At 42.8% G+C, this 25,131-nt stretch overlaps 1 protein-coding gene across 11 annotated transcripts in view; it reads left to right on the forward strand.

Moving 5' to 3' along the window:
• The window catches only part of camta1a (calmodulin binding transcription activator 1a), a 330,875-nt gene that overhangs the window by 265,390 nt on the left and 40,354 nt on the right, over positions 1 to 25,131 (forward strand). For all 11 annotated transcript variants that reach the window (XM_086068103.1, XM_086068104.1, XM_086068105.1 and 8 more), the window contains one exon: positions 1,194 to 1,265. In XM_086068103.1, coding sequence (XP_085924229.1) covers positions 1,194 to 1,265 — 72 coding nt within the window. The remainder of the gene's footprint in view (positions 1 to 1,193; positions 1,266 to 25,131) is intronic.

A 25,131-nucleotide genomic window follows, 5' to 3' on the forward strand; every position in this document is an offset into this window, starting at 1 on the left:
ACTGTTGTATGGTGTTCCACAGTGTTCAGTTTCGAGGCCCCTGCTGTTTTCATTGTATTTGTATTTGCTGCTCCTGGGTTCTATCTTAATAAAGCAAGGAATGTCCTTTCACTGCTATACGGATGACAGTCAGTTCTATGTGCCACGAGGCAAAAAGGACATTTTCTCCTTCAGGTCACTTGTCTTGTCTGGAGGAAATCTAAGCCTGGATGGCACTGAACTCCTTGAATTTCAATGAACAGAAAACAGAAGTAATGGCGTTTGGTCGTAGTGGCGCTTGTGCATCCCACCCTGTTGACTTGAGCCCCCTGTCGTCTTATTTAAAGCCAAAAGTCTCAAGCCTGGACATTGCACTTTGTATGCAGCTATGGTTGTTTGTAAAGTGCTCTATATCTAATGTTGAGTTGAGTTGTGTTTGACTTTAATCTCTGAGTAAAAGTAAAAGTTTGGACATGTGCATGTTCTCCCAAGTTGTGATTTCACACACTTTTAGCCTAAAATGAAACTCACTTCACCTTACATGTTTAATTTGTCACCTTAAGAGTTAAGCCTCCTGTTCTTTTCCTTTTAAACCCCGTATTACAGAAGACCTTTGAATGCGGTCACAAACAACCTGGTGCAGACTAGCCATCCCTCTGGGTCACCTGGGAGCCAGGGCCAAGGGTCTGCCTGAGAAAAATGGAGCACGTCATTGTTTGGGAGGAGGATAACGCCGTCTCTGCTCTGGTTTCTGGCTGTATTTGCCTCTGTTGCCTGCTGTTGAAAAATGTCTCCTGGCCCCTCTGCCAGATACGGGGAGGCGTTATCAACACTGCCAAGCTCACTCCACCATAACGAGCCCCCAGGCACAGTATTATCTGTTTACGATAAGGATATTAATAACACTGTAGTTTAGTTATGTGCTTGGGGTGCCCCGCGGGGTGACGGCGTAAGGAGGACTTTAATCATTCTGTCAGAGGCTCTCTCCAAGCAGGACAAGATACGACTGGATTGCAGGAAAGGTAGCAGTCATGGTGGGACAGTATGGAGGTGTTCCCAAGTTAACCCCATCTAGGTGCTTCCTCCGGGTCACAGACAACAATAGCTTGACCATGTGCCTTCAAGTCAGGGGTTCAAAGTGGGGCCAGCCTATTGTTTGTTTGTGTAATGCACTTCGTCCTTCTGACTCCTACTTCTGTATGTCCTTCTTTCAGTGTCTATATGGCTGCTATGTCCACTCGTCCATCATCCCCACCTTCCACCGTAGGTGCTACTGGCTGCTCCAGGTAAGAGGTCCTCTTTCCCGCACCCATCTTCGAATGAGTTGCATGTTATCAGCGTCCGCATTAACCTCACCATTTTCTTCGTCAGCGCATCAGCGTGTTACTTCCTCCCCTCACTTCATTCAATAGTCTTCATTCACTTATCTTGCCAGTCATTCTCTTCTCTGATGGCATTGCACAACACGCCATTCAGTGTGGGACGAGTCTCAGTCCGCTAAAAGCTCTGCCATCACCCTTGTCAAACTGTGTCTGTAAAATATGATGGAAGAGGTTCCCTGCACCACAGAGTTTGCTTACAGAGGGTCATTAAGTCTGCAGGCTTAGTGGTCCATCTCATCACTCTCCTCAGCCAGGCTATCAGTCTGCTAGCTTTTCCACCATATTGTTTGGATATATCTTTGCACTTCCATGTGTTGCATGCATTACTGGGGTAAAAAGGTTGTAGCATTGCCTTAAAGCATGAGTCACATCGCCAACGCACTAGAGCAAAGGCATTTTTCCAGCCAGTGTGACATGAATCAGTTTGCACTGATTGTTTCACAAACAGCAATCAGGGAAACGGTTAGAACTTGTATTTGCCAATTATGAGTCATAAGTATTGTTCAGTTAAAGCTACAATTTTACATGTACTTGCCATCGTATTCCAGTAGGGCACTAAACTCACCTCTCCTTCCTCAAACTGCTTTTTACATGACCCCCAGTCCTCTTTTCCTCCACCATTTTCTGTCACCCAACAGACATTTACAGCCAATAATTGTTTAGGTTTTTCCATGGCTGCCTGGAGCGCAAAGCTACCAAACATCTCCATCTTTCAATTCACATGCAGATGCTGCCTGACATTCAGAACCAATGTGTCAGACTGTCAGCTCTTTGCTCTGACGCTTTTCCCACCCTTCTTCGGTCTACGCCTGAACCTTGCCTCCGCGACTCCCTGTGTACCATTAGCTGTGTCCATATGTGATTTGCAGGCAGTAGTCTGTCAACAGGCGGGCAGCAAGGAGACCGGAGCTCCCAAAGCGGCGAATTGGAAAGGTCACCAGTGAGTGAAAAATGCAAATATCCAACCATCCAGCGGCCACAGTCATAGAGGCATGGGTGAAAATATATTCCATTACACAGCACAGTCTGGGAGGCAACACGGAGGACAGCGGGGGAATGCGTGTGATTGGAGTGAGATGGACACAACTTTAAAAAAGTTTAAAAATAACTGGGCAGGCTGCAGAAATGTAAAGCAATAAAGACAAACAGTGAAGCAGAGAGTGAATGTGGATGGAACAGCATGTACATGGCAGTATTTTTGGACCAAGAAACAAACAGTGAAGTTAGTGAAAGGTGTTTCAGGGATAGATCTTGTGGGTGGGTGCCTTTTTAACCACTCTTTACTGAGTGGGCCAGATAAAGATTGGGTAATGAGCCTGGGGACACAAGTGCAGAGCTGCAAGCGTAGTCTTCTCTCACTCGATGCTTTTTATTTTGTGCTTTTCACCTCCCAATTTGCTCTCACCTCTTCATGGCACCGGACACTTGGGTCTGCATTGACGACGAAGAGACATCAGTCATTCCACATTCACGAAAATGAAATCCAAAGAAATGGTCATGAATGCTGATGAAATGATTTATTTTAACCTTGGCTAAACTAGCAATTCAAATAGAAATTAGTAAATTAATAGTGCACACATTATGCCATTACTTATCTTGTCCCCTTTGCATCCATAAAAATATATTAAAAGACTTGATGAAATGAAATCCTAGCTGTTTTATCATTCAAGTATCTATTTTGGCTTTGAGAGTTGCACACAGTCTGGTGCAATTATGGCAGAAATCATTACTGAGACTGAAAATTGCTCTCATACGGACCAAAGCATGTGTTATCACGAGTGTAAAGAGAAATTGAGCACACACAAAAAAAAGAAAAAGAAACACTTAAGTCAGTTGGAACTGGAACATTTTCCAGAAAAATGAGTCTCCTTGCACTGCACTGAATTGAGGTATCATAAATATTATTGTTGTGTTTCTCCAAAGTAGCACTGCAGGTCAACTCCAATGTAAAAGCCAGTAGAAAAGACATTGAAGGCATACCTGGATGAGTTGTGATGACGCGAGCGGCCATTGACACGAGGAACCATGCCGGTGACACTGATTGATTCCCTCGCCTCATGTCCCCCTCTTTTGTTTAGAGCTAATCGAATGTAATTCCACACTTGCACCTCTCCATCAAATAAGACAGCAGCGTTTGCGCTGGCTGGCGGGGGCACAGAGGTGGGGATAATTATGATATTAATACGGAGGGGGTCTGAGGGGAAACTTCATTTGTCCTACTGCCTGCCTCTGACTCAGAGAGGGGTCAATAGCTTCTCCTGCCTTTCCCACTTTAGAGAGGGGAGAGGGATGAGATAATGAAATGACTTCCAAGGCAGGAGGGAACGCTGACGACCTTGTTTCTTCCCAGCTATCGCTTCCTCCTTCGTACCTTTCTCAGCTCAGGCCACCGTGCTCCTGTCGCTCATGAATACATTATTAATATCAGTATTCACCGCAGTTCCATTTTTCTTATGACATTATTCCCCGTGACTATAATGACTTTGGAACCACTTGAACCACTGTTATGTTGAAAAATTAGTCCTCACCGTTGTCCCTGTGATCATTACAGCACTATTAGACATTATTCGGTCTTTTAATTTATGTATTAACTCAAAGGTCACATAATTGAAAAGGAACAGGATACTGTAACTGATGGAAGCTTGACAGTGAGGACTCTACTGTAGAAGTTGTCCTTTTTGATTTATGTATTATTCCTTCACCTGGCCAGTCGAGATTATGCACCCACCAGAGTCTGATTTTACCCCTCTTTCGCGTTATCTTAAGATAACAGAAATGAGAAAAGTTTTATTGTGAGGCTCTATCATATGAACAAGAAGATAGTGACAGCTCTGGGCCCATTGCTGACATGCCTGAAGACTTAAATACAGGCAGATGTATTCTTTATATGTATGAGAATTCTGTATTCCTTCAGCTCAGTTTAGCAGCCGCCGCGCTGAGCATTGGGAGACAAGTAGTGGACCGGCTCAGGTGATGTGTGATGACAGAGAACGGCTGTCAGTTCCAGATTATTCACATCAGATATGTCCAAACGATGCAAGGCTAGATAATGAATATTTCACAGAGATAAATCATGGATGAGCACCGGGACCCGTTGAGTTGATTTCATTGAGAGGGTTGCGCGTTAGGAAAACCTGGCAAGGTGTTGACTGGCTGTCTGCAACCTCGGGGCAAACGAGCACTAGAAACATAATTGCCTTTAGCGATGCAGGCTGTTGTTTGTATCAGATGGAAATGCACTTCAACAGAGAATGAGATCAGATCTACCAAATATCAATTTGATGCCAGTACCTGACAGTCTTGTTCACTACATGATTGGCAAGGGAAAGCGAGCTGTACATGGACAAAAGTACTGGCATAATCCACCTTTATAAGATAAGTATAGAGTTAGTTGTAGTGGTGGAAAGGATCAAACACCTCACGGTTCGGATCAGATCACGGATTTAAGTCGGATTGATCGGATTGTTTTGGGGATCTGCAAAAAAAATAAAGAATAGTTTGAGTAGAACTGTGTCTTCATTTACTTTATAAAATTATCTTGCCCATTAAATAGAAACCAAACATTCAACTCAAAATGTCAGTGTCACATAAGTCAGGGATACCTTCTTATACATATGGTCCACGTATAAAATAAGTGATTGTTGATTTTTTTTCTTTTTTTTTAATGGGCAAAAGTGTTTGTTTTTTTTATAAATGAAGACAAAGCTCTATTTCTCTTGTTGTTGTTTGAACAAAGATGTGAAAGTGTAATTTAAGGCACATCCTCTTCCTTTAAACATGTAGAGTGAATTACAAACTCGCCTGTCCACATCAGTGAAAGAGAAGAAAAGAAAGAAAGCAAATCAGCCATCAGACTATTTTCTGTTGCCAGCCGGGCGCTCATTGCTAGCAGCTAGCTTACTCGTTCCTAGCAGCTAGCAAACGCAGGAGACTTGTACCCAATGGCGGAGGCACGTGGTGGCCAGTCATAAAACACTGCATCTGACTTTCAAACATTTTCCCCATCCTGATGTGACTTTTCCTCTAGTCTGCTGAGCACTCTACGGCCCAAAGCAGCAATGCCGAGGCTCCTGACCTCCAAACAAATTGAAGGTTACTCGGGTGCTTAATTAATAGCCCCCACTGGAGCCCTTTCTCCAAAAACAATGAGCGAGGGATGATCTGTTCCTCACTGCTTGCGACCTTTTCTCCACCGGCGTCGCCGAGCCCACCAGCACAGCCAATTATCACAAATCCCCAGCCGCATTTGTCTTGCCATTTCCACATTGCGACCAAAGAGGCGTGCGTTGCCCTGGTCTGCCGCTTATCAAACCAGTGTGAGCCTAGATGGGGAAGCGAAGGCCCACAACAGGTATGGGCTTCTTAAATAATTCAGTTATCCTGAAAGGTTAAAGCTCGGCCAGCGAGGCAAATTGACATTCATCTTGCTCCACAATCTCGCGGCCCACTTTCAGAGGGAGTCGCCATCGACTTGTTTACATTTTCTACCTTCCAAGACTCTTATTGACGCCAATATTTTACATGTCACTCTACCACTCCTGTTGTTATTTCAGTGGGTAGCCCAGAACATTAAATAACTGATCCCGCTGATACTGCAAGCTCTTGCTATGTAAACGTTTCCCACCAAGCGATTCAGCTTGTCACTCTACAATTTATAAACACCAATCACTGATCTTAATTATGTTTCTTATACAGAGAGAATATGCAAAATGGCTCTGTCAGATTCACAGAAATTGTGGCGTCAAATTAAGGGCAGCAGTTTTCTTGTTTCCCAATGTAAGCTATGCTTGAGAAGAGGTGCATTGTTTGTTTGTTTTATTTCATTCTTGATGTCACTCAGAATTAACGTTTCACTGCCAGATTGTCCACATAGCATGTTATACTTGCCAAGTTTGGGTTTGAAAAATGAGTCAGACATGCGCCAAATCCTATTTGTCGGGGGGGGGGTCGTCCCAACCAATATCTAGTCGGATGCATGATCCACCGACTACTAGTCGCCGTTTGTTGTCGATTAACATTTATCAAAGTTGGGGGCGGACACAGTCCTCCAATAAATATGACCACATAGGTCGTTTTGTAAAGGTGCCAAATTACGACCAAGTGTTACATATTTTAGTTTAGCGACCTCTATCATGTTAAATAGCGCAAAAATCCAAAAGTGGGACTCGAACCCGGTCCGTCTGGTCAGGAGACGAGTGTTTATCGTTTTAGTGTTGACTGCATATTTTCTTAGTGTTGACTACATGTTTTCGTTCTACAATCTCACTGTGCCTTTTCCTAATCTCAACCATTAGTGTCCCATGTAAAGACGTGTACTGTACAACATCACTGAAAACCTCATCCTAACCCCATTCATTAGTCCGATGACGAATTGACATACATATGAACACTTCAAATGAATACTAAAATCATTACTGGACTGTTAGCTCAGTAAATTAGACGTTAGTCTCCCAACCAGATGATCCTGGTACGAGTCTAAGTTTTGTATTTTTTCGCTATTTAACATGACCGATAAAGGTCGCTAAACTACAATATGTAACACTTGGTCGTATTTTGGTGCATGGTAAAACGACCAATATGATCATCTCTTTCATATCCATATCAGCCGTCCGTGTATGAACAGGAGCGCAGTCCCCTCCCCTCCAATAACCTCCAATTGCTTTTCCGGTAGAATCTTGGATGTAAAATGGGTCAAATTTGAATCAAGGTTTCTTCACTATCACTGCATTCAACATCACCGGCTGGCTGCTTACCGTGCAGGCAGGCCAAGGTTGCCAGATACTGTGTCAAATATTCCCCACAATGTAAACTGTTTACTGACATGACTGATTGGGAACTGCGCAGTTTATAAGGTTGAAATTCAGGAGTCTCCCATGTGAATCGAGAAAGTTGGCATGTATGGTATGTAAATGCATCGTTCCCAACCAGGGGTGCCGAGAGATCGTCATTGGTGCCTTGGGAAATAAACCAATTCCACTTACCGGTAATTGATCTGAAAAATCATTTTTTAATTAAAACTACAGGGAGTCCTCGAGTTACGGCCGAATTACCCGAATTTAAGTCTTAAGTCGGATTTCATTGTGAAAGTCGAGATTTACACCAAAATACAGTCATTTTGAAAAAACATATTTGTGTGATCTGGAAGAGCCGTGTTTCCGCACGTACATTCATTGCTGACGGACGACGGAGCGGAGTTAATGCAAACGTAATCACGGAAATGTGACACGCCTGATGGCGAGCCGACCTGCTCGATGGACGTCTGTCGCTCGAGGTAACAACAACACAACTTTAAAAAAAAAAAAAGACTTTAAAATGGCGTGATTACTGTTGGAAAAAGAAGGTGATACAGATGTGGCACGGGCGCCGTAAAATCGAAACCACGTAGGTCGCGTATGACGTAACATTGTTCATTTAGCTCAGCCAGTGACATATAGTGAACAGCAGAACAATTAAATGCTCTTCCATTATATGGTAGAGGGTCCAATATTTATGTGCATCCACCTGTTGCCTTCCATACAACAGAATAATTACTTTGTGTTGAGCTAAATTCCCATTCCACACTGAGTAAGTACATTTGGGAATAAATTAAAACCACATCATCATTGACATTTTTGTTTGGTATTGTGCTGTGCGATGTTTCTAACATTAAATTGGTGCCTTGGCATAATAAAGATTGGGAAACACGAACCTAAAAAGTGAAAAGGGAGCAAAAACGTGATTCTGTCAATCTAGTTATTATTGTTAGGAGCGACCAAAATAAAGACTTGGTTGTAACAATTTGTGGCCGTTCTTTGATGTTGCACTTTTATGAAATCCCGTCATGTCCTTTTAATCAAAGTAGCACACAAGCTGTGACCAGCCCAGCCTGTTTGTGTTCATTTCCTGTGTATGTGTGTGTGTGTTCCAAAGCAGAGGAGATCAGTGCTTCCAAACTTGGTTTGTGTGCTCTTCTGTGCCAATCTCTGTGGCCCCTCTCATGTCAAAGCGCAGATTGCCCGTGTCACCGTGTAAGCTCGGGCGTGATGACAGAAGCGTGCAAGCGTCGCCCCGCTTCCCCGAGAACACTGGTCACAGCTAATGACCAGAACTGTCCGATTTGTCCTGCCCTGATTGCTCCTCTGAGCTCCAATTAGCTGTGGATGAGGGCTGACAGTGTGGCACGATCACATGGATGTGTCATGGAGGGAAAGATAAGACAGCGGAGGCAGAGTGGGAGGAAAAGGGGATAGAGAGCGGCGGCGATGAGTCAGGATGGAAGCTGCCATTCATTCACTCTGCATTAAGTGTCATATCGATTTGAGTTTGCTTTTAAGCGCTAAGCATTCCTCAACATAGGAGAGATCAGCTCTGATTGCAATTTCTATAATTGGCTATTTACATTGTTGAAATCTCAGGTTGTTATCTGGTCTGATTTCTCAGTGGTGGAAGGTTGAAGGTTATAAGTTCTGTTTGTGCAAAAGATATGAAGCCAAGTCAATTTGCCGGTGGAAGAGGAGAGTGAAATCCCAGTTGACTCAGTGGTATTTAATTAAGAAAAAAAAACAATGCAATCTGTTTTCCTGTTTTTCGCAATGTGTTTGGAACGTCGTGTTTAGCCTCACATTTATTTTCACATTTTTGCTCTTCCCTCCAATCTATGCCACACTAACCCCCCATAGGATTTCATAGTAATTCCTTCATCTGCAAGTTTTTTTTTTCATCACTCTCGCTCAGCAGGGGGTAGTGAAGAAATAACTACAAGGGCACATCGAGCCTTCAGTGCCAAACCAGACATCTTTTAGACTTTTTTTCTCATCTGGTTAGATGTCATTTTGAACACACATAGCCTTCAGTTTGTTGGCTTTGCTCTTTTTTTCCACTTGGCTCCTACGGACATCTCAAAACTGAACCCAACCTCAGAAGACTCTGAGATGGGAATTGTGGAGGTGGAGCACGACGAGGCAAATGTGGAATGCCAGAAAGGGTTTGGAGGATGGGGATTAGCAGCAGAAGATGAAATAATTATCTTAAGATGAGCTAGAGCAAATGAGTGGTGCAAATCAGCAGACGTTAACGAGCTGCCTTGTAAATTCCAGCAGCCCAGAGCGTGCTTGGATATGGATGGAGCTCTGAAATGCTCAGAAAGCATAACATTATTTACTGCCACGACCAAACTTTATATAGGTTGTCTCACATTACCCCGAAAATCCAATACTGCCCCAGAACACATCAGAGTGTATTTTCTTTGAAGTAGTGGAAGTCCAGAGTCCGCTTGTACTCTCCATGGACCATTCTCACCACCATACAGTCCACAGTAAATTGAAAGGGGTTTCCTTCTTCTACACTCCAACAGGGGAGAGCTCAACTCGTATAAAAAAAAAAAAAAGTATATATAAAAAAATATGGCTACTCCCATGTTTCCAGCAGAAAATATATCCTAATGTGAAGCAAAGTAGGGCTTGGGGGTGATTAAAGTATATTAAAAAGCAAATTTTTCCGTGAATTGTGAATGAAACTATTACTCAAATTCCTTAATTGTATCCCTTTGGTCATGTGCAGCAGAGTTCGCAGCAATTGGGCCTAAAGGAAGATGCAAAAGCGTCCCAAAGAGAGAGTACTGAGATGGACACAGATTGTGATGTGGAGAGATGAGCATAAATTCCCTCTCTTCTTCTTATCCTCCATGGAGGTGCAACCAGGTGGGCAGTGGGTGGGAATACCATATTGTCTTCGCCAGAAGCCCAGCACCAGGAGAATGGGTTTTCATTGACAGGATTCTAAATATTACATGACTTCCTGATGGCAGTGTGCAGTCTGAGGCCCTGTCTTGCCCGGTATTAACCTGTCTGGATAAATCAGCCTTTTACACAACCCCCCCCCCCCCCCCCCCCCCCCCACTGGCCAAAGCACTTCTCACTCCACCCGTCTGTCTTATTATCCCTGCTTCCTTTGTTCACATGGCTCTTGTGTACACTGTAGACAGCACTGTGTGAATGTGGACCTACTCTTTGCTCCTCTGCCAAGGGCCCAAACGTCATACGCAGCCTGGCAGGTGACAAATAGTTTTTTAATTGCTTGCACCAGGAAAATCATTAGTCTCGTCCCTTTGCATGGTGGGACGAAGCGGGACGTGTGTGTAATAATAATAGCCTCGGTCCTGTTTCCTGCTTCCAGCCTGCTATTTTTAGAGAACGTATTCAAGGGTCATTCTTATTGTAGCAGTGTATATTCTAGAGGCTGGACTCGCTCCTAAAATCCAGATTTTCTAATCGTGCTGACATCAGCGAACAAATTCCGGTTTGATTCGTATTTTAATATCATGTATTTACAGGGGAAAAGAAGACGTATTTCATGGAAAATAAATACAATTTGCCCTAAATAGTAAATGGAAAAAACTTGTATAACGCTTTATCTACACCAGGAATTCTTAACCTTTTTTACCTTGGGGCCCAACTTTTCCTGTAAAAAGTGGCCCGAGGCCCATTCAGAAATTATGATTTATGTTGAGTTAGTATTGTGTGTCCCACCCTAAACAACGCCTGATTGGTCCGACCTAGAAAAGGTCGGTTGCGAACTGATCAGCAGGAGCAGTACAAAATAAATTCTCGTGGTATTTGTGAACAAATACAGTGAAAAATCAGCTTGCTGGCAAGGTTAGAGGCAGTGTGGACAGATTGTTTTTCTACACAGGGAGGGGGGGAAATAATTAATTTAAAAAAATACCTTGCTACATGTGTACACAGCCTCAATTGAAAACTGCCTGCAGCTGTTGTGGCCCACAGTTACAAAACTATAATTACTTTGCACTGCATCCCACTACACGGTGCTTGCGGGCCAACCTAATGGTTAAGAATCACAGATCGACACCATACGGTGTCCAAAATGTTCTAAAATTGTTCCAACTACGAAATCATTTCTTAATTAGTTATTTTACGTTTCACATGGCTTACCTTAACTCATTCACTCCCAGCCAAGTTCACTAAAGCAGATCCCTTCGCTCCTGGCTGTTTTACTGGATTTTGACTGATTTTGCAAGGCCCACAGAATATTGTGTTCCATTGCTATAAAAAAATGGAACCTACCAAAAGAAAGATTAAAGTAACTTCTTTCATCTGGGAAAAGTGTATTTGCATCAGTTTCAGTTTTGCAGCAATTAGCATTAAGAATATAGCTAAGTTTCATCAATATTCACATTCCTGGTGAAAACACTGTCAAAAAGCGCTTGTTGCAACATGGCCCTGGCTGATCTCTTATACTCTGCTGCCACCTGCCGGCCATTTTTAATAATACCTACCATTGCGTTAAGCCATTTCTTCATGTCAGAAGCTGCATCAAAGCCTTCTGTATGCTCTTGCATAAAAAAGACATGTAACTATGTTTTTGGGAATGAAAGACAAAGTATTGAAAACTGTGTTTGCACAGTTTTGGGTTTGAATGAGTTAAGTAGAATCTCATGTTGCATTGTGGCCAACGGTAAACTCTGGTCGGTTATTTGATGTAAAATAGTGGTTCTCGCAGAAAACGTCCTGAATGTTGGACGAGTTGGACTGCATGCCACTTGGTACACTACCTAGATACGGAGACCGTAGATATATTTGCTATGAAGCAAGCCGTGTGTTTGGCTCATCATAACTCATTGAAATATTTATTGATTTAGACGCAGTTTAGTTTGTTACAAATATCAAACTTGTAGCTATGACGCAAGCGACGTGTCATTTTATCATTGGGGCTTTAACACAGACTCAATCGAGGGACTCCTCACTCACAGTGAACAATCTATGTATAGATATCTATACCGGCAGCCGCTTGCCTGAAATGTATATCGTTTGCCTCCTTAGTAGCGTTTCAAAACTTTTGGCGCAGCTTAGAAACCTGTTGCGCTGTTGCCGCTTGAACACCTGGGAAGAAAAAAGCCCCAGGATCAACACGCGCGTGTTTGCTTTATGTCAAATCATCAGAGAAGATTTACCATGAACCGATTCAGAGCATTGCCAATAGAACATCAGGTATGATTTCATGTGTAAGGAATCCATACACATTCTCTTTTATGTCAGCTGGAGTTCCCACATGATTTAAGTCTCCTACGGTCTTAGAAAGTAAAGGACTCACATTAAACAGTGACTGTGCCATGTAATCAGAATGCAGGTTCCGGTGACGTCACACCATCCGTGGTCTGAGTCCACAAATTGTGACTCCATTTTTAATTTGTCACGAATCTCCAAATTACCACCCAAGTATATACTGTACAACATCATTTTTTTTCCCCTCATTGCGCTTGCTGTTCCCAGCTGACATGGCGTGGGATTTTTCTATATGTTTTTGTTTGGGTGTGAAACATTTGTCGTGTTTTTTACAGCAATTCACCATCAAATGAAGCCGTCCAGTACAGTATATGGAACAACCTGCAAACTCCAGCTGATTTCGGTTGGGTTTTTGCTTAGCGGTGATATATAGTATTGATTTTCTCTCCTCAGTGCCCTTGCCATCCCTGTGTAGGTATGCACCAGCAGCCATTTACAGGGAGGACAGCAAGTAGCTGGAGCGTGTAGCGTAAATGTGACGATACTGACCCCAGTCGTTCGCACAGAAAGTCACGGCAGATAGGAATTGATTTTTGTTTGTATTTGTCATCATATACACTCACCAGCCATACCACAAAATCCAACACAAGAGCTGCGGTATTCATTTGAACACTCCAGTTATTATTGTGTTTGTCGTTTACAGTGGCGTAGAACCGCACTGCATCATACTGAGAGCTCTTTCCTGTATTTTACCGCTCACAGCAAAATAAAACGCCTCTTGGGATGATGCAGTGGAGTTCTACACCCAAGTGCAACCACTCTACTTCATCTTGTTAAATTACTGCATATAATAAAACCAAACATGTTTTGTGTCTCTCGACCAATTCTGTTGTTTGTGGGATTGTGTGGTTTAATGCTTGTAATCGCGTCTTAGTGGAGAATAGAAAGCAGTCTCGTTGACACTCTTATTGTTTGTTAGCTTTTTTCAACATTTCTTATTCTCAGTCGGCCGTCGTGTCAGAGATGTTCTATAGCCATCTAGTCCCGCCCTCCCCAAATCTTCCCCCATTCCATTCTACTATTTAACCCCTTCATCCAACCCCCAACTCTGTCCTCCTTATCCTTTAACGCTACAGTAAAATTAAATGCAGAAACATCTGAGTTGCCTTGCAGCAGTTCAAGCGTTTCCAGTATTATTACACAAAATATTTCATACATATATTATATTGCTAAATAATCATATTAAGTCTTGTATGAAGACATTAGTATGCAATGCCTTTTTGTGAATTCAAGTATGACACTAATAAAATGTTCCAGCAAGGAAACTGAATTAAAACCTCCAGACTTTCAGTGTTAGTGTCAGTTTAAATGCCTGTTTTAGTAAAGAATGAACATATTCGGCAGCCACTGCGGTGATCTGTTGTTTGACTCTTTCAATGCCGGCCATTTTCAAAAAAGAAAACCATTTTATTAGTCATTTACAGCATTCTGACAGATCTTTTGAGGCTCACTGAATATTGTGTTTAATGACTATGTAAACATAATAGCTACCAAATGAAAGATTAGACTCTCTTCTTTCATCACACCAAAAAAAAAGTTTGTTCCATCAGTGTATTGCACCTCAAACATCTGAACAGTTCTTTTCCTACATACCCACAACAATAAAAATGGTATTTAGACGGCATAATAATGGATATAGATAAATAATTTACAAATATTCACCAGTGTAACAATTTTATATTTGACAAACTTTCCAAACTATTACCACACTATTAAGTAGTAGTAGTGATAGTAGTATTTGATTGTGTGTGTGTTTGTGTCAATCAATCAAGTGCTGCACATAAAACAGGAAACTAAGACAAGATAATATATCTAAAAAGAAAAACATACTTAAAAGCCACATAACACATTAAAGGAAATACTATTAACAGATTCATGCAAGTTTGCTGCTTGTAAATATCATACCAGACAAGTTACTATATGTAGAAGGCCAGAGAAAAGTAGTGTGCTTTTAGACGTGATTTAAAGACCAGGAGCGAAGAGGCCTGTCTTTTTTTTCTTCCTCTTTTTATCTGAGAGGCCTGTCTGACACTTAGCGGTAATTGATTCCACAGCTTGGGAGCAGCAGTCGCGAACGCATACAGGTATGTATGTACATTACATTGAAGCTTTTACTTTTCGATTTATATCATCTCTGTCATCATTTTTTTCGTTTGTGACACTGTAGTAGATTTAATGAGACAAACACTTTGATCAATCACAAACTCGTAACAGTCTAATTTACAGAATTCTGCCATGTGCACGCACCTCCGCATTACTTTGATACACAGTAAAGTGATCTCATTCAAGAGACCTAATGCTGCCATCTGCTGGCCATAGTTGTTGTTTTTTAACTTTCCTAGCTTAATAATCAAACCAGAGCTTATCGACACGTTTCTCCACCCAGTCCTTAAAAAAAATAAAAATAAAATAAAAACCTAGTTGACGGCAATTTCCGTCGCTGGCACCCCTTGGCAGCATTTCACGTCAGCGGTGCTCAAAGCGTCCTCAAAGAGAAAATGCTTTTCAGTTTGTTAGAGACTGACAACCCACATCAGTTGGGTCATGATACTAAGAGTTCCAAAACACCACTTGTCAATGAATGCCTGACTCCAATCAGGCCGACGCTGGCAGCGCTGATCCAGGGAAGACCTCGTCTCGTTCCAGATTGATCCCTCTAGATTTGTTCGACTAAGTAGTGCCATGGTGTTGATGTTGGAGAGGCTTGGAGTGGAAAGCGCGGCAGCGGTGTAGCGTATGCGTGGCTCACCCGAGCCAATGGGGCTTGGCACGGGGCGCTAGCATATGTTCATGGCCAGGCTTCCTCTTCCCCTCTCCCGTCTCTCTCTCTCTCTCTCTCTCTCTCTCTCTCTCTCTCTCTCTCTCTCTCTCTCTCTCTCTCTCTCTCTCTCTCTCTCTCTCTCTCTCCAACTCACACTTGATATCCTTCAATTTTCCTGCAACCTTCTTCTCCCTTTCTTTCCACTCCCTTTTCGGCCTAGGACAGAGATCAAAGTGTACCGGAGTCCTCTGAGGACAGCCCACCTTGTCTGAGAGAGACTCATGTTCACTCTCCTTAGTCATTTTGTCATACGGCATCTGGATGAGAAAATATTCAGAGCATCAGATAGTATGTTGTGGCTGTGAAGTGCTCTCAGATTAATTTTTTCTGAATTCATGTATGTCTTTTCAACATTTGGTCGCCACGCTATCACCTTGGCCTGTCCCTGCCACACATTAACTCTGGCTGGTGTGCAAACATATCCCAAATTAGAAATTTCCTGGTCTCCCGATATGCAAAGGACCCTTCTGGTGTCGAGCAAATGGTTAACTTGTGTCCCACATAGCGCCATCCAGCTGTTCTGTGGCGTTCGCACCACCTCTCTCACTGCCTGCTCTTCTTGCCTGCCTCTTGGACCAGTAAATGCACGCTCATTTGCAAGTTAGATAAATCCTTTGAATGTATTATTGATGCAAACAAATTAGCCTGTAGGCCCCAGACAATACCTAATGGAGCCTGGGCTTATGGGTGAGGTAGTTTCCAGCGAGGGCACTGTCGGTGTTCCACGATTGATGCCTGCTCCTCTGCCCTGTAATTATTTCTTCGACAAATTATTCTGCTCTTCTGATGCAGTTTGGGATTTAAAGTTAATGCTGTCTGTATGATTCCAACACAGCCACATTCATTAGTTTATTAAAGAAATAAAGGACAGGCAATTAGATAACTGGGATGAAGCCCCTGGAATGAGGGGAAGTGTCATTATTCAAGTTTATGCATGCTGTTCCTAATTCGCCAGGGTTTATGTTGGTTTTGGAGGATGTTCTGTTATCTTGCTGCACGCAGACACATGCACTCATTTTTTTCACTCGCAGTGTTTACACAAACACCAATAATGTGGTAAAGTAAAACAGTCAGAAAATAATTATTTTTGACATTTTGAACCTTTTCGACTTAAATTGGTTAATGAAGTAAATATGGGTAAAATGGGAGTTTTACCTTCTGCCATGTTTTAATTGTGGTAACTTGGATACGCTTTAAGCCAAGATAAACACATAAGAGAACATGAATCTGGGGGCCAGATATGATGACAAATGGAAATGGTGTTCAACTTGTGTCTCATCTAATCTACATCTAAACAACTTTGTGTGGATTATTTCATAAGAAACCTGTGTATATCATAATACCAACTTGGTTTTATTTAGAATAAGGTCACACTTCCTACCAGATGTATAACAAAAATGGTATTTTAAAATCGACAAAAGATTGTATGCGCTCTTACAAAGTCATCATATACTGCTAAAAAAAAAAAATTAAGGATTGTTTTCAGCAGTATTGTATATATGCTATGTATATATGTACTGCTCAAAGAAATTAAGGGAACACTTTGTTCCTTTAATTTTTCCGAACAGTGTATTTCGTTTTAGATGATACATTTGTCATGTATCATCAAGGTTTGAAGCCCTTAACAAAATAACCACATACTGGATTTTTTTTCAGTGCAAGGGCTCTCTCGCATTCAAATTACCATTCAGGAAACACTGCCAAACAGCGAACCAACATTAAGTGCAAGAACTCACGTTGTGCATTTTTTCACAAACATCCAATCAGAATTTGAGATGCTATATTTGTCATGCATATCATTCCAAATTTGCAAAAAAAAATGATTAGGCCAACTCTCCTTGTAGAATATGGCGGCATCTAAGCGCAAATAATCTTTCTGCCAGAAGTGAATAGTGACATTATGACTTAAAACGGTGCCCCCTGCATTTTCGCAGTTCAGCACTTGTGGATTCACATATTCGCAGATTTTTTTTGAAGATTTTTTTAAATATCTTGGGGGGAAGTCCCTCATTTTTTACAGGATTTCTCTCCCTACATAACCACCCTGATTGTTTTGGTAGAAAACACATTTTAAATGTTTATCAGTGTTTTTAAGAAGAAGAATTTTAAGGGCTTGGAAAAATAAAATAGTTGCACATTCTAAACAAAGGCATTCATACACTGTTGCGATGTAAGCAAGTTAGCAGGGGCGGCATATAGCTCGTAAAACCGGAAGAAATCATGCAGGAAGTAGAGATGAGAGGAAAGAGGACGACCGTTCTGCCCTCGGTGATTAGGACCCTTTATTGATCAGACATGGGAGGGGAAGGCAGGCCAAGAGGGGGAGGGCGAGGACAATTCCCAGGGGCTGAGCCTCTATCTCTTTGGTGTCTTTAACTTCTTCAACTGCAATCTGGCACGTGCTGCCATCAAATGCATCAAAGGCTTTTTTTTGTCCATACTGTAGACCTGATATGCATACACACAAAAATGTATTAATGTATGCACACACACACATTACTATGTTACAGTATGTGAAGTCATACCAAAATTGGCTTTCGGAGTGGCGCTGATGATAATTTATCCTTAGTAATTGAGGACTTCTGACATCAAAATGGAAGGATGTTACAACCAAAAGTTGCTGTACATTCGATTTTTTTTCCAACAACAGAAGGTCCATCATATTGATATGCCGCGCCAAAATTGCAACATTTTACCCTAACTTCTAATCAGTTACAAACATTTCATTGCTTTCCTCCAAAAATCCCGACCATGTGAACATTTGGTTTGAATGTAACAACAAAAACAGCCCATGCTGGCCGTCAATCATGTGCACAGTTGTTGAGAGGAGCGAACAACAAAAGGTCTGAATGAGTCATCCAAACGTCATCAAACTCTGTCACACGCCAGGCCGGCTTGAAAGATGTGCCGTTGTCGAGAAAAACGAATAAAACAAACACATTTTCTATTGACTTTCCTTACCGCTGTTTGGAATATTCATGCTGTTGTCTGTATATTTGTACTGTTATCATTATTTCATTACGCCTTGCTGTCTCGCTGCTAACCCAAAACCTCCTTCCATTTTTTCTCGATGCAGCTGGCTGAGGCAGATTGTCATCCCAGCAACCCCCCCCCCCCCACACACACACACACACACAAACAAAACACAAAATTATTGATGCTGCTTGCATTTTCACACACAATATTAATCAGCTGTTTATGATATCTGTAATGTCTTACTAGTATGCAGAGTGTGTTGAGGAATTGGTAATTACGCTACGCTTGTGTTCATGCATTCCGTCCTCTCAAACGCCTCCTCACATACACACACAGTCCTTGGGCCTTCTTTTCAGCTGACTCCAAGCTTTGTCAATCTTGTTTGCCTTTCCATCCAAAGCAATCTCCGTCCTATCTGCAGCGACTTAATCGTAAACTGCCCGTTGGCCCGACCTGATAGACACCAGGTGGCGAGGGCGTGCTGCAGTGTCGGTGTGTATTTGGACTCCGCGCTGGCGTGTTTTGGGTGCATCGCACGGTCAAACAGAGTCACCGCAAACCCACAGCTGTTCCTCCCTCACACATTTTTATACACACGCAGCCTTCCATTGTGAATCTGGTTTTGTCTTTGCGTGATGCATTATTCATGAGGAGACGCGTTCATCTCAGCGAGACACCTTCAACAATTTTGAGACGTGGTGCGCTTAACGGCTTAATGTAGTTGCCGCACTTTGCGTCTCCTCCGGCTGATTAAAACGGCACTCCAGGCCTTGTGGTGCTCTGCCTCGCAACGGATTAGGTGTTATGAAAAACATGGCTTCCAGAGGACTTGATTAATATTTCCACAAATTTACCTGACACATTCTGATTTGACCGTCTCGCAAAATATGTTTTGAGGGAGTCAAAAATGACGTGTCCCACTGTTGCCCCAAAAACAGAGCTTATCTCATTTTCTGATTCTTCATTCTTCACTTTTCCAACACAGCACGTACAACTTTAGCTGTGTGTGTGTGCGTGTGTGTGTGTGTGTGTGTGGTCTTGTTTTTGGTACATAGTGGGGCCAACATTCCGGGATTTCACTGTGTTGTGGGGCCCACCCGTCCATGTAGGGCCATTTTGCTGGGCCCCACAAGTTTAGACCTCTTTTTAAGGGGCAAGACTTGGTTTTAGAGTTTAGGTTTGAATTGGGTTATGGTTGAAGTTAGGGTAAGGAATAGGGGTAGGCAATCATTTTTGATGGTTGGGGTTTGGGGAAGGGGCTAGGAAATGCATTATGACAATAAGATGGCCCCACAAAGATGGTAAAACAGACCTGTGTGTGCGTGTGCGCGCGCGCGCTGCCAGTAGAAGAACAGCCAGCAAAGTGCCACCTCAGCACCTGGGCTTTAATGATTAATACCATATTGATGGTCTCAATTAATTTCCTATTACACTACCAGGAGGCTGCGGTCGCTCCGTCTCTGTCACAGTCCCACGCTTGTTTTGGGACTCCTCTTTGTGGCAGCTGCTGGATGGAGATAGTCTGCTTCTTTTTCCTTTTTTTTCCACCTATCACAATTTTTGCAGCGCAATGTAGCAAACATGCACTTACACACGCAAGTATCTTAAGCAAACACGCATGCATACTATTACACGCCGACTCGCTGCTTGCATTTCGTAGACTTGCTCATGGTTAAATAAAGAAAATGTAACACCATCTTCTTCTTGAATCATTTTATAGGGGACTTTGTAGCAATGATGTAAAAAAATAAAAAAAACTCAGAGCCCTTGAGATTTTGCTTGTCCTCTTTGTACAGTGCAGCAATTTTACAACCCCCCGTTCACCTGATTCTGCGCCTTTTTTTTCTTCTTTTTTTTGAAACTAGTAGAAACACAGCGTTGCATTTTATATCAAAACCTATGCTTGGCCTCTTGCGCAACCACCTGGCCTGCAGCACTGCTTCATATTTGTAATAACCGTGTCTACGCTTCTGATTTATTCCCATGATGATCTCTCTCCGAGCTGTGATTTGACAAGCTGTACCCACGACCTTAATTGTCAGCGGACCTGTTCGCTGAATCAAATGACAGTCAATACTGCCCCTAAAGAGAGATGGAGGAAATGCGCCATTTGTCAATCGCTTCATCAGATTTCTGATGGTGCCTTTTCTCTTTCTCTCGCTCTCTCAAGCTCACTCGCTCTCTTCATTATCTTTCCATAAGCTATTCATGACGTCTTATCTCTGGATCCTCGTTACTTCACCCCATAAAGCCCTCCATCTTTCTCTAATATGCATTGTTTATCGCAAACTCTCTCTTTCACAGCACATACCACATGTTGCTAGGAAACCATTTCATCGTTTTTGTTTTTTTTTTACACATGAGCTGACATTGGACACACATTTGTATGTTGTTTGTGTGTTCATGTAAGACATTTTGCAAAACTGTTTTCAAACCAGTAATAATAACGAGCTCACTGTGTCTGACAGAGCAGATAGTCTCAACAGTCCTGAGGCCAACGCTGTTGTCATATAGTGTTTGGAAGTGCGCACACATCTTCATGTATGTGCATTTATGCTTGAATGGGCGTCTTTTCGACTCAGGTTTTGTTGACGCTCACAATCTGCGGCATCTATTGTTGTTCAGTGGGCCATGGCAGAGCCAGATAATGGTCGAGTTGCACACATACCAGTCCTCACGGTGACTCCTTGTTTAGAAATGCACCGGCACATCTCTCTCTCTCTCTCTCCCCTCTGGCGGCTCCTATGAAGTCCTTACTCGCCCACAGACACAGGCGGAGGCGCATAGATAGCGCGCCTTGTCGACTGGCACGAGGAGAAAGACGCTCCGCACAAACAAATCAGACCTGTCGCTGATATGAACATGACTGAGAGCAGAAGTGATGGAGTAGAAAGGCATGCATGGCATTAGCTGTGTTTTTCAAATCGTGCCATTTCCTGAGAGGAAGAGATGGAAATGAGCGAACGGGCGATGGGGAAAAGACGAGAAGAAAACCCGGGAGGGGAGAGAGGGAGGTTATTGTGAGACTAAAACAAAAGGAAAGAAGAAAAGAAGAGGCCCGTGAAGAGAAAGCACATGGTTAAAATCCTTGCAGCGTTTGAGAGGGCTCAGTAACTCCGTTTCCTTTCTTGTGTTCCAGTGTGACTCGGTGTCACCTGGCTATCCAGTGAATATTAGGATCAGTGCCATGGGCACAGCCAAGGCCATTATGGCATCCGCGCGGGTTCCTGATGGTCTTTTCTCAGCCTGCCCCTGAGCGGCGCAGCATTTCACTTGGGACCAGCGCAACTAATGGAGAGCTTCCCCGAAAGAATAAGTAGGCTGTAAAGTGTGAGTTGAGTTGTGGCAGTTAAAGGGACTTCAATGCCTCACTGGCCGGCTTAGCGCCTGACTTAGCGCCTGCCTGCTTGGCGTCAAGCGTGCTCCTCCATATTCAGGCTGTGAACGATGGTGCCTTTTGCACTTGTATCCTAATGCATGCAGGCGCTTGGCAGAGCAACAAACTCAACTGCACAAATAAAATGTTTCAAAGTCAGGGAGGAGCCACGCACACAAATAGGGGAGCACTCTCTCGCAGACACCAAGAAAAGCAAAATGCACTCTCATACACACACAGTTTCATTGGCCCACTCAGAGTGAAGCAGTTCTGCCCCTCTAAGCTGAGTTATTTAAAGCCCCGCTCTCAACTCCATCGAAGTGATTATGTGCTCCTGAATTAAACATCACAGGCCCCAGCCCCTGGCTTCCTCTGAAACATGCTGGCCTCTTCCTGTTCCTCAAAAGTTCCAGCGTGTGCCTTTTATATCTTCTCGCCAGTACACAAGGTAGAGGAGGTTGAGAGGTGGAGTCTCACTGTCCCCTAAATCAGGATCACCTACTGTGCCATCTGCTCTGCTATTCCTCTTTGAGACACGACACAGAAGCAATTCAAGTTCAACCTGGATGGGCGCGCGCTACCTGCAACGTTTCAACAGTAGCTAGGGAAACGGAGGGAGCTGAAGCAGTACTCAAGATACCCTAATTAGGCTGAAAGAGCGGGCGGGAATCAGATTCACATTATGGATTACTCTGCTACCCAGACAAGAGCTTCAGGCTATTTGCTGTCTTGTTTGGAGGGTTTGGCATGAGGTTCTATTTACGTCTGTGTATGTGTTCATGTGCCGCGTGTGTGGCTGCACGAGGCAAGACGTTTGCCAGCCACCCCCACACTCCAAAACGCACCCGTTGGCAGGGAGCATTTAAGGTTCAAAGCGAAAGCAGGAAGTCTCATCGTGCCTCGTGGCGGCGAACCCGCAGAATCGCTGAAGCAGTTGACCTTCGAATGAGCAAGTGATGTTTGTGGACAAGCTGTGAGGGGCGCAGGGTTTAAGTGAGCAACTGTAGTGCCAGAGGCCAGAAGGCTCCCTAATGAGTGGCACCCAGTGGCATCCATCACCACGCCGCTACCGCGGCGCCTGCCCCCACATAGGGCCTTAATCATCTCCCCTGTACACTCTCGAAACAGTCGGGCTAATACCAACCCAATTTGACCGACACAAGTCCGATTGACCCAACTTTGTGGGTTGGTCCAACTTTTGGCCCAGCAATTTTAGGGCTGTGCACTCTAAAAACATTTAAAAAATAACCCATTATGAGTAAAAATTGACCGATCTACTCCCTGGGTCAATTTGACCCAATATTCTGGGTTAATTTTCACAAAACAATCCCAAAACATTGGGTTGTTTTGCTTAAAGGAGCATAACGCAAGTTGACGAGTTTTTGCAGATTTGTGACCCCTCTGATTAAAAACAGAATGGAAGCCAGCGATGCTGGCGCGCGCGAGTGCTCGAGTACGAGCAAACCGACAAGTTAATTGAACGTCAACACGCCAACCCCGGAATATTAACAATAAAAGCTCTGCTGGACACTTACAGTTTACAGCATGCAACGTCTCAGCACTCAGGCATTCACTAGGCAAAATGCTTTAGTGCGGAGAGCGGTAGTTTTATTCTGCATTGCTCATCATTAATAAACACTATCGCATTTTCGTGACAAAGTCTTACCTTTTTAGCAAAAAGTCAGCAAGATGTGGGTCCCGTTTCATCCCCAGGGTAGCTCTTAGGTCTCCCCACCTGATGAACACTGCTCCTATATTTATCTGTGTCCTCCCGCTATGCTGGTCTGAGTATTTTTTTTGCCCTTTTTGTCGCACTAGACAGAACTTTCCTCTTATTTGTCATCTTGAAGTTGCGCGAACAATCGCGAGAACCACCGGGGACAATAGCGAGACGCTGCCTGACGTCACGCTCAGGTAGAAGCCTGAAGTGTCAAAATAGGGGCAACAGCCATTGTGCCGCAATGTAGTGCCTCCTGTTCATTATCAAATATTTAAAACATGTGGGTGAAAAATATGGTTATTTTAACTCTCCAACTTGCGTCGTGCACTTTTAGAGTGTAGCATTTTTGGTGGTGGTTTTATTTATTTATTTATTTATATTAACTTTTTTGTGTGAGTTTTTCATTTTGACCCAACTTTTTGGGTTAAAGGACTAACCCAAAAAGTTGTGTTGGACCCATGGAACCATCACCCCTCCCCCCCTTGTTTTTTTACCCAACTGGCTTTAAAATGTAGTTTTACAAGTAAATGAAATAACTCACAAAACAAATAAAATAAAATAAAATAAACTTTTAAAATTGGGTTATTATGTGGGTTGTTCATTTAACCTAAAAAGTTGTCAAAATGAATAGCGCGAAATGTTGTCAGCCCGTTTTTGACTGAGTAATTTTTACCTAAGTTTTATTAGAGTGCAAGTACACAAATAAATGAAATACCCTACACAACAACCCAACAAAAAAATTTAAGTTGTTTGTGAATTTTACATTTTGACCAAACTTTTTGTTACGTGGATAACCCAAAACATTGTCTCTGTCCCTTTTTGAACCAACTATTTTTAGGGTGTAGGTTCACAAGTAAATGAGAATGAATGAATTGTTTTGTGGGCAAAAAGGGCAGACACATTTTGTATTATTCATTTTGACCAAACTTTTTGGATTAAATGAATAACCCACAAAATAAACCAATTTTGGGGGAGTTGTTTTGTGGGTTATTCATTTAACCCAAAAAGTTGGGTCAAAATGAATTTCACTATGCGTGTCTGCCATTTTTTGACCCAACTGCTTTTAGACTGAAGGTACACGAATAAATGAAACAAAAATTGGGTTGGTTTGTGGATTATTCATTTTGACCCAACTGTAAATAAACCATAAAACAACACTTTTTTAAACAGCCCAATGTTTTCGGTTGTTTATCTCAGGTTAAAATTAATAACCCCAAAAGTTGTGTTGGTCCCTTTTGAGCCGTTTTTAGTGTGTACAGTATATTCAGCTAAACCTCAGCAGGCAACATAAAGCAGCCGCACAGAGTTGACATGCCGCCGCACAAAGGCACAACCCACAAATTCTCACACGCATGAATATGCAGTCAAACTAGCTGATGCACTCACTCACTCTCCATTCATTGTGCTCGTTCTCCGCGCATATTGATGTGTGTATGCCAAGCAACGTACAGACATGTGCCTCCAGACACTCATTCACACTCGATTTATAATTCAGTGTAGGCAGCCCAAAACATAATAAAGGGACAATACATGCACAAAGAGACACGGCAACACATGCTCCTCCTCTCTGTATTATTGCCTTGATGCTGAATGTTTGTGACAAAACAATTGACTGCTCCCATTTTTTTCCTATATTTTCTTCATTGAAAAGAATATCCCTGTAGCCTCGGAGTTCAAAGCCCCTGTGTACTCTCTCGCTCCTTTCCTCCTTTGCCAGTTTTTCTCATTCCACCTTAAAGTGAAAAAGGACATGTCTGCTCTGCTGTTTCCTCCAGTTTGACAGGCTTTGAAGCCCCAATTCGTCCTCTTTGTGGGAT

Source organism: Leptonotus elevatus, chromosome 2 (genome assembly GCF_054856555.1).
Source record: "Leptonotus elevatus isolate MCC_2025b chromosome 2, RoL_Lele_1.0, whole genome shotgun sequence".
NCBI classification, from domain to species: Eukaryota; Metazoa; Chordata; class Actinopteri; order Syngnathiformes; family Syngnathidae; genus Leptonotus; species Leptonotus elevatus.